The 10185-nt window shown below is 33.3% G+C and overlaps 2 protein-coding genes and 1 long non-coding RNA gene across 3 annotated transcripts; 1 reads left to right on the top strand and 2 right to left on the bottom strand.

Annotated features, from left to right (window-relative positions):
- Positions 1–262: 262 nt before the first annotated feature.
- On the bottom strand, positions 263–2000 carry LOC136785387 (uncharacterized). The gene is made up of 3 exons (XR_010824639.1): positions 1641–2000; positions 374–1543; positions 263–293 (listed from the first exon to the last, which is right to left on the bottom strand). It is a non-coding gene; the product is annotated as an uncharacterized lncRNA (long non-coding RNA).
- A 743-nt stretch (positions 2001–2743) lies between these two features.
- LOC136785385 (2-oxoisovalerate dehydrogenase subunit alpha, mitochondrial-like) lies at positions 2744–4944 on the top strand. Its single transcript, XM_066746411.1, has 8 exons — positions 2744–2971; positions 3038–3199; positions 3296–3491; positions 3688–3849; positions 3930–4074; positions 4159–4362; positions 4435–4698; positions 4760–4944. The coding sequence occupies exons 1-8, from the start codon at positions 2813–2815 to the stop codon at positions 4836–4838; spliced, it is 1371 nt and encodes a 456-aa protein (XP_066602508.1). The 5' UTR covers positions 2744–2812; the 3' UTR covers positions 4839–4944.
- LOC136785386 (large ribosomal subunit protein bL17m-like) lies at positions 4872–5753 on the bottom strand. The gene is made up of 3 exons (XM_066746413.1): positions 5437–5753; positions 5159–5369; positions 4872–5102 (listed from the first exon to the last, which is right to left on the bottom strand). The coding sequence occupies exons 1-3, from the start codon at positions 5632–5634 to the stop codon at positions 4945–4947; spliced, it is 567 nt and encodes a 188-aa protein (XP_066602510.1). The 5' UTR covers positions 5635–5753; the 3' UTR covers positions 4872–4944.
- Positions 5754–10185: the final 4432 nt, after the last annotated feature.

The following is a 10185-nucleotide window of genomic DNA, read 5'->3' on the forward strand; positions in this document are numbered from 1 at the left end:
AGAACAAATAACTCACAAGAAAGGTACCATCGGACCTTAAAAGAAATGCTTGGTGCTAAACCATCATTCAGTAATTTCATTTGTAAGTAAACTTTATTTGAAGAATTTGGCTAACTTTTTTGTACTAAATTCTGTCGATTGTATATTACAAAATTAATCCATTACAGCCGCATTAAAAGATTTGATTACGACGAATTATAGAACTCTCAATCAATTCAAATGTGGTATTGATGTGAAATATACCAAGAAACGAAGGGCAGAAAAAAGTTTTGATGCATGGGTACAGGAGGAATCTGAAAAAATGAAAAATATAGATCTTTTACCACAAAATACGAAAATACAGATAATTTCAAATTTTTTGAATAATACATACTGTATAGAAAAATTGAGAATTAAATTTAAGAAATATTTAAGGGATAAAGGTATAAATATATAACAGTGATTCCAATAAGTCATATGTTCTAATATATATTGCATCTGATAATAATGAATTATAAATATTTTATGACATACATAATTTTGCGTTTTGATTTAGATTTGCTTAGTTTGGACAAAGTTCCTGCCTGTAACATAATTGGAAAAGGAAGCAAAACAGGAACCATCATTTTAAAAATGTCAATAAATAGATAATAGTTTATTTAATATATTTGAAGGTTACTTTCAGATTATAAAAAATCCATCACTGTTGTAATTATTTTAGTAAAATATTTGCTTTCACAAAGATTTAATAAAAATATTACCATTTTATTTCTGTTAGGGTTAATTATTTTCAAAGAACCAGTTCTTCTTACAGTTTCAAAATACGATAGATTTTATAATTATCTTGCAACAGCAATTATAATGTTACTTTAATTAAGTTTCGGAGAAATTAATATTTTAATGAATTATCTATTTTATAATTGTATTATTAATTTCTTTTTACGTTCGAAACCAAAATGTATGCAAGTTATGTGCATACGCAGAAAAAATTATTAAAATCTCATTCAAAAACCGTTAATTATAATCTCACAAAACTTATATGACAGTAACCGATATTTTTCATAAGTAATGCAACACTTAACAAAAATGCTTAGGCTGAGTTCTACAAAAGTTTAATGTAGTAAAGTGGTATAATATTTGTAACATGAACTACCGCTTTAAGTAACTATTGCTTATTAATGATATAGTTCATATTGCGGATACTATATCGCTTTAAGTAAGTAAACTATTGTAAGACTTGGCCTTAATAGTTTAATGCCTCCCGTTAGAATATTAATCATTAACATACTTGCAATTATTCTTTAGTTAACACAGCTTAGAAATGTGACAAAATATATTTTATACGAGTATCTTGAGTACTGCATAATTCTGTTAAAATGTTATATCTTTATATATTAGACGACAGATTTTGTATTTTATTTCTATATTGTATATTTTTTATCTGCAGTAGTAATGTGTATTCAAGAGAAAACAATATTTATCAATCCTGGCAGCTCATTTTGCAACTTCCAAAATGCTCATTTTAATTTTTATGCATTCTTCTCAATTGCTGAACTTCTTTTCCCTGAAGTATAAAATGTAAGGAAATTATGTTTTGATTTATTAAATCATAAAGCAGATATTTTTATTATACTTTAACAAGTAATATATCATTAACTTACATTTACTTTTTGAGAAGTTTGATTACTCTCGTTGGTCGTTGATTTTCAAAACTGCAGTATCAGGGAATAATGGAAATATAGCAATACCAATTGCCGCTTAAAAGCAATCTATTCAGTATAAAAATACCTTTATGAAACATTACTATATGAATCATAAAAAATTATGCAAAGCAATTGCAGTAGATATATGATATGACTTTTATGAATTCCATGCTAGTCGTTTTCATCATATTATTAGAAACCTGTAGAAATTGAAAATAATTAATAAAGTTATACTGTCATTAATGAATATATTGATTATTATAAAATGCATTTAAAAACATTCATGTAATGGTTTTAATTACAATACTAGAGGTATACGAAAATATTTTAAAATAGTACCATATTAAAAGCTATCATTGAAACATGCTGTAAAAACCAACGTCATTAAAAATATGTTCATGTTAAATTATACTTGTAATTAATATAACTCTTAACAAATTAGTGATACATTTATATCTGATTAACATTTGGCTAGCCAGATATATGTGTTATTTAAAAATTACTCGATTAGTCCTTCCAGTTTTTTACAAAAGAGCTGAAAAAACTTCATAAATACATTTTACTTTATGAGCTGATTTAAAATCCATTAAACACTAAAAGTAACTGCAGATTAATAATATAATGCAGCTGTACCCCAGTAACTATATAGAATAAAATAAATTTAGAAATTACATAATATTTTTATTTTTGGTAACATAATTACTTTAAATTTAAAATACTTATCTAAAATTTATCCTTCGAAAGCATATATATATAGACAGTAGATACAAATGTTATAATTCATATCTCTTGTACGCTTTTAATGATTATAACTATTATCTATTTTAATTTTCTGACTTTTGGTCTTAATTTTATAACTTCTAATTTCTTTTTCCTTACTACATATGTTAAAACTAGTCAAGATATTTTACACGTACATGATAATTGTTACGTGTGTGGGTAACTAAGAAAATCTACAAGTGCGCATGCACAACCATCAACTTACTATTGCTTGAATATACTCAACTTAACTAAAGTTCTGTCCCTAGAAAATTACTATTAAATTTTATGGCACTTTCCCCCCTACCAGCTTGAACTCAAGTTCTGTTTATGAATCCCGGCCTGAATCTAATCCCTGAAAATTAACGTCCATGAATAATAGAAGAAAAGAATATTCCTGTTTCATCCCATTTCATCCTTCAGTTGTGTTGCTAATTTTATTCGAGATTGCAGAATTATATTTCGTTATAATGTTTGCAAGAATATTGTTGACAAAAATTTACTTCAAGCTTTTACCTGCTCAAATAAGCGTAAGATTTTAAGATTCTGCTCATAAATGTGTTTATTATAATAATAAAACGTGTAACGAATTTTAGGTTAAAAGAAATTTAACAAATATACATGAACCTCAATTTATGGGTATAAAAAATACTTTTACAAATAAACTTAAATTTACGAACGAGAAAAATTACGAGCCTATTCCAATATATAGAATTCTAGATGTAAATGGCCAAGTACAAGCATTTCCAGATAAAGAGGTTTTTTTACTTATTATTTTACAATAAAATTATAACATGCTTTTGAATTAGAAGTATAGATGTTTAACAGTTATGCAAATTTGGTTTTTGTTTAAGCTAGATAATGGGATTTTGTTAAAAATGTATAAAAACATGGTTACTGTAAGTTTAATGGATAAAATACTGTATGAAGCTCAGAGACAAGGACGTATATCATTTTATATGCAAAATGTTGGTGAGGAGGCTCTTCAAATAGGTTCAGCTGCTTCCTTAATGATGGAAGATATCATATATGCCCAATATCGTGAAGTTGGTATATAATTTTCTGTTATGATCAATTTAAGCTGTTCTTTTATAGACTATTTGCTTACTGATAACATTTTGCTATACATTAAGCATTACAAACTGTGGTAAATTATAGTCATGGATTTACTACGTAGATCAGTCCATTGAAAAAGTTGCTAGTAAATGAAACAATTAGTACTAGATTAAATAATGATTTTTTATAGGTGTATTACTTTGGAGAGGACAAGATTTAATAAAATTTATGGATCAATGTTATGGTAATTGTGATGACATTGCTAAAGGAAGACAAATGCCTGTACATTATGGTTCAAGAAAATTAAATTTTGTCACCATATCATCACCATTAACAACACAATTACCACAAGGTAAAATATTAATATATTTTATCAACTAAATATTTATTGTACATAAAATGCCACAGTTTAATTATGTGAAATGAATTTAGCTGTTGGATCTGCATTAGCTTTTAAAAAAGGTAAAACTGATAATTGTGCAATATGTTACTTTGGAGATGGAGCAGCAAGTGAAGGCGATGCTCATGCAGCTTTTAATTTTGCTTCCACATTACAGTGCCCCATTATTTTTTTATGGTATGCTATATTTAACCAACTGAAGGTCAGATAGATATTAGTTGTTGAAATTCAAAATTTTTTTATTTATACTTCATGTTTAAGTCGAAATAATGGGTATGCAGTCTCAACACCAACTTATGAACAATATAGAGGTGACGGAATTGCAGCAAAGGGTCCAGCTTATGGCATTGATACAATAAGAGTGGATGGTAATGATGTACTTGCTATGTACTATGCAACAAAAAATGCTAGAGACTACTGTATAAAACAAAATAAACCTGTTTTAATTGAAGCCATGACATACCGGTACTTATAAATTTATTAAAGAATATTTTTAAAATGTTGAAAACTAACAGATTTATGCACATCAATTTACAGGAGTGGTCCACACAGCACGTCTGATGATGGTATGTCTTATCGCTCAATTGAAGAAATAGCACTTTGGAAAAACTGTAAACCAATTTTAAGATTTCGCAAATATTTAGAAGATTGTGGAATTTGGGATGAGCACCAAGATAAAACATTAATTAGTTTTACAAAGAAAAATATTTTATCTCTACTAACTACAGCAGAGAAAAAACTGAAACCTCATTGGAAAGAAACATTTTCAGATGTGTATCATGAAATGCCAAAACACATAAGGTATTTTAAAAAGACTACAAAACTGTTTATAAATTTTCTAAGATTTTGTATGTTATTTTAGAAAACAAATGATTTTTATGGAGAAGCATATTCAAACATGTCAAAGATATTATCCACTGGAACAACATAATTCTGTATAAAATAATGATTAACATATTTGAAAGAAAGAAAAGTTTAGAACTTAATGACCAAATTTATTACTGAGATAATGTATAATTTATACAATAATATATTATGTTTAACATATTAAGTACATTTATTAATATTTACAAAATTACTACTTATATTTGTGCATTCTTTATATTTCTCCATTCGATAACCTCTTTTAGCAGCACTTAACAAAATATTGTGTAGCATATTATACTCATGTGGGTTGTACTGGTTCAGACTTGGGTATATATTTCCTACACAATATAATTTTAATTTAAAAAACAACATTTATCTAAAAATCTTAAAGTACCTTTAAGCTCCAAAATGCCTCTTTTTATTCCAAAGCCAGGATTCAAGCTAGGAACACAAAACAATGATGTATAACTAGTAGCATAATCTTGGTATCGTGGGACGAGAACTTTAAAAAGCTTATGAACTAATTGCTTCTCTCTAATCCAAAAATTTGCTAAATCCATTGTTTCTTTATGTTCTGGTCCATAACGCATTGCTTCTGATATTAGCTAAAAATCAAATTTTAAACATTAATGACAATAATAAAGCTTTAAGATATAACATTTGGAAACATACCAACTCAACGTATTCTTTAGTTTCATCCACTCTATTGTAATTTGCTTCAATCCTCTCATGTTTTAATAAAGCTGTAAGTGTTTTAGAAATTTTGCATAAACGTCCTTCTGGACCATCCTGATTAGATAGTTTATACGGTTTTGTTTTCGAAGTAAATTTTAACTTAGAGATTAGTTTTTCTACATTTGCCTGATTCATTTTAGCCTTAAAAAATATTGAAAGTACTTTTAATATATGATAATCAATTTATAATGGTTTATAATTTTAGAGCGTTTCTAAAAATTAATCCGACTTTCAACCACCGACAACGTTACATACCCGCCATTTTGTAAAGGCCTAACTCTAAAGGTGCGTTTCGGGGGGTTGGCGACAGTTTACCCAAGTTTACCTAACGGGTTTGGAATTTTTATGTTGCGCAGTTGGCATCAGTGCGATATGATATCTGTAACGTCCTGATTCGCGGGGCTGAATTTACTATACAAAACCCCGTGCTGTTCGCAGAATTACCGTTTCGGGCACTATACGTTAGACTAGTTTGCCCGGGACCGGTCGCGATTCGAAACGTTGGATAAATGAAAATTGCAGAGATATATACCTTGTACGTTGAGAAAGGGCTTCCTCGTCGATGATGGAGATGGAAGGATGAGAAAAATATAGACAATAGGTTCACTTTTGGAAATGATCAAATAGTACATATAATTAAAATAGAGACAATGTGATTACAATTAGATAAAACTATGAAATAAATGCTAGTTAGAATACTGGATACAAGTAATACAAAAAAAATTAATACAAATCGATTTAAGTGACAATGTGTCTTGGTTCAAAGGAATAATTAGAATGAATCTATCCAAACTTAATTGCTACGTTTTCTTAACCTAGAGCTGGACTCTCCGACCCCCGGAGTGGGGGTGCGCTTTGAGCTAAGGCGCATGATTTAGCTCCCCCACTACCTTGTTCTGAATTCAGCAGTTCAGCTTATTGCTATAGTACATCCACAGTGGGAAATTGAATCGTGTGTGCTTTTAACTATAGTGTAGTATATCATTTTCCATGTTAAATTACAGAGTGAAATTAGCCGAACCACACACGATTCAATTTCCCACTGTGTATTTGTTCCCAGGGGAAGAGAGACGTTACAATACCAGAGATGAAACGGGAGATTGCTCATGCGAGGTCCCGAGGCAATCCCTACCGGTAGGCGGCGCTGGTGTTGGCAAACGCGTGTCTCAGGTCCATCTAACCCCTAACGCCATCTATCGGAAGAGACCTCGAAGCACGAGCGTTAAGCTTAGAATAGGGTAAAACATATATGCATTGTTGCCAGAAAGCGGAGTAAAGAGAGAGCGGAGATATTTTCTCGGACCTCTCTGTCTTTCTCGCTGTTAGCTTCTAGCAGAAGAGTCGAGGCAAAATCTTTCCGTTTCGCTTTGCCGAAAATCTACCAATATTCGATGTCATTTATATTTGCAGGCCAATGCCTTTATACATGATTTTTTCAGCATATTTATTTATCAGCATTGACTTATTTAAATCAATAATAAATTAAGGAAATGCGTATTTGATATATAATAATTATTTTAACTATAATTTCATCGTTATATTTCGCTTATTTCCGTAAAATCTGAATTTCTTTAGTTTATTATTGATTATTGTAAGTCAATGGCCATTAAAAAAAATTTAATCTTAAAAAAAAAAGAAAAGTACCGTTCAGGAATCGAACCCGGACCCACAAATCGCCACGCGATTACCTTACCGCCTAGACCACGAGGCTTCTTCAGTGCACCATAAACAGATAGCCTTTTTAAGGGCTTGAAATCTTCTTTTAAACCATATAAATAAACGAGCAACCGACAGCTTTATTCATTATTATTCTGTCATAATGGTACACAAATTAAGGAATAATTATATTTTGAATAGTTTTCAAAAGCTTTTCCAATAGCCAAGAACGAAGATAAATAATCAATTAACGCTCGCAGTTTCCGTTCTTGGTTATTGGAAAAGCTTTTGAAAATCTACATTATATAATTATTCTTTATTTTGTGTACCATTATGATAGAATAATAATGAATAAAGATGTCGGTTCTTCGTTTATTTATATGGTTCAATAGAAGATTTCAAGCCCTTAAAAACACTATCTGTTTACGGTGCACTGAAGAAGCCTCGTGGTCTAAGCGGTAAGGTAATCGCGTGGCGATTCGTGGGTCCGGGTTCGATTCCTGATCGGTACTTTTCTTTTTTTTTTAAGATTAAATTTTTTTAAATTGCCATTGACTTACAATAATCAATAATAAACTAAAGAAATTCAGTTTTTACGGAAATAAGCGAAATATAACGATGAAATTATAGTTAAAATAATTATTATATATCAAATACGCATTTCCTTAATTTATTATTGATTTAAATAAGTCGACAATGCTGATAAATAAATATGCTGAAAAAATCATGTATAAAGGCATTGGCCTGCAAATATAAATGACATCGAATATTGGTAGATTTTCGGCAAAGCGAAACGGAAAGATTTTGCCTCGACTCCTCTGCTAGAAGCTAACAGCGAGAAAGACAGAGAGGTCCGAGAAAATATCTCCGCTCTCTCTTTATTCCGCTTTCTGGCAACAATGCATATATGTTTTACCCTATTCTAAGCTTAACGCTCGTGCTTCGTGGTCTCTTCCGATAGATGGCGTTAGAGGTTAGATGGACCTGAGACACGCGTTTGCCAACACCAGCGCCGCCTACCGGTAGGGATTGCCTCGGGACCTCGCATGAGCAATCTCCCGTTTCATCTCTGCTGGCACTCATGGCAGGGTCCTAAAATAATCCTTGCCGGTAGGCGGCGCTGATGCTTGTTGTTAGAAGCAAGGTAGCCAAGTCCGCCATCTTGAATAGTACTACGCTCTATAGTGTAACATCCTTTTCCCTTGGGAGCACATATTATAGCTATAACGCTCCTCACGAGATAGTGGAGAGGGGGCAACCTCATGCGCGTTAACTCAACGCGCACCCCCCACTCCGATGGTCAGGGAGTCCAGCCCTAGGTTAAGAACGTAGCGACTAATTTTCAATTAAGGCATTCAAGATACTTCTTTTAACAAGGTCATACCTTTGTTCCAATCGATTTGTTTTTTCCTTTGTCTTACTTGTATATCGTAGCATAGTTATCATTTCTTATTTAATTGTAATCCATATCCGTATTTCCAATAATTATAGTATTTCGATATTCTCAAAGTAAAATCAGTGTGCTTTATTTTCTCCGCATTTTCCACTTTCCATTCATCTAGAAGAGGCGCATCCGGACGAACAGGTAAAATAATCTCAGCATCATTCCACGCAGCGAACGAATCGAATCGCGACCGGTCCCGGGCAAACTAGTCCAACGTATAGTGCCCGAAACGGATTATTCAAGAACGAGCCGCGTACGTATAGAAATCCGTCCACGAGAACCGGGACGTTACAAAATTGGTGTCAGAAGTGGGATTCCGCGATTCGATAACTAATTAAATAATAAGCGAAACCATGTCGAATGGTAAAGGCTTGACTCAGGTCCATTTTGACCAGCTACAAGCAGAGTTAGTAAATAGTAACCATAGGATTAGAGAATTAGAGTCGGAATTGGAGAGGAGAAAGAGCGGGCTGTCGCAGGACGAGGTCGAACTGTTGCGAAGCGAAAGACAGAGCAGGGATAAAAGGATACGGGAACTAGAAAATAGGCTTGAAGTGTTAACCGCAGAGCGAGGAAATCCCGAAGAAATGGAAGGACTTCGGGCGAAAATTGACAGATTAGAGAAGGAAATCGGGGAAAAGGATAGGCGGGAGGAAGATCAGGAAGCTACTATAAGCAGACTCAGAACTCTCATCGTACAGAACGACCGTGAGCGCGCCGCCGAGTATAACGGGGATAGGGGCGATAGAATAGATAGAGAAAGAACGCCTTTTAGTGTAAACTCCCAGGATCCATATTTGAGCCCGTACAAAGCTATCAAGCTCGTAACTCCCTTCGATGGGAAAAGCAGCGCGCTTCGAAAACACTTGATGAGTTGCCGACGTATCAAGGCACAGGTCGCCCCCGAAATGCACGGAGTTTTCGTGGAATTGTTGGCGAACGATCTACAGGGAGCGGCGGGAAAGGTTACGTTAGGAACTCGATTCGACTCGTACGAAGAATATGAGTACCACCTTAAAAGGCTGTTCGGCATAAACAAGTCGGTGAATCGGTGCTTAGGAGAATTAAGCATCATGAAACAACAACCTCGTGAGAACCTATTCGACTATATAGGCCGCTTTAAATTAATCTCCACCGCGTTAATAGAAGGGGTAGAAGACGAATGGCAAGGCTCGCCACCGGTAGGCATTACGCGGAAACACGAAGATGATATCTTAAAGTCGTTCGTTGACGGCCTACGGGACGATTTACATTTGAGAGTACGAATGTCCCGCTACAGGGATTTAAAGGAAGCAATTTCCAACGCAGTAGAGATAGACCGTGATTTACAGTCAGGAAAAGGATCGGGAAACGCCGATCAACGGCAAACTGCAACACCCCCTCAGACCGGGAGGATTAACCAGAACCCTTCACCCCCCGAAGCTCGGGAAATATGTCGTTACTGTAAAAATCAGGGTCATGATATATCGGTCTGTAGGAAGCTCGCCTATAGAAAAGCCACGCAAAGTCTCAACCCCCATACCGTCCCTTTTACGCCTAATCCGTCGAATAATCCGACTAATCATAATAATAGGCCGAACCTCGCA

Source organism: Prorops nasuta, unplaced genomic scaffold (assembly GCF_024137725.1).
Source record: "Prorops nasuta isolate Cenicafe-Biocafe unplaced genomic scaffold, Cenicafe_Pnas_1.2 PNAS00301, whole genome shotgun sequence".
NCBI lineage: Eukaryota > Metazoa > Arthropoda > Insecta > Hymenoptera > Bethylidae > Prorops > Prorops nasuta.

Coding starts and splice junctions, on each gene's coding strand:
- LOC136785385 (XM_066746411.1), top strand. CDS start 2,813: ATGAATAATAGAAGAAAAGAATATTCCTGTTTCATCCCATTTCATCCT. Junction 4,363..4,434: donor ATTGAAGCCATGACATACCG/GTACTTATAAAT, acceptor ATCAATTTACAG/GAGTGGTCCACACAGCACGT. Junction 4,699..4,759: donor GAAATGCCAAAACACATAAG/GTATTTTAAAAA, acceptor ATGTTATTTTAG/AAAACAAATGATTTTTATGG.
- LOC136785386 (XM_066746413.1), bottom strand. CDS start 5,634: ATGAATCAGGCAAATGTAGAAAAACTAATCTCTAAGTTAAAATTTACT. Junction 5,370..5,436: donor CTAAAGAATACGTTGAGTTG/GTATGTTTCCAA, acceptor TTTGATTTTTAG/CTAATATCAGAAGCAATGCG. Junction 5,103..5,158: donor AGGCATTTTGGAGCTTAAAG/GTACTTTAAGAT, acceptor TATATTGTGTAG/GAAATATATACCCAAGTCTG.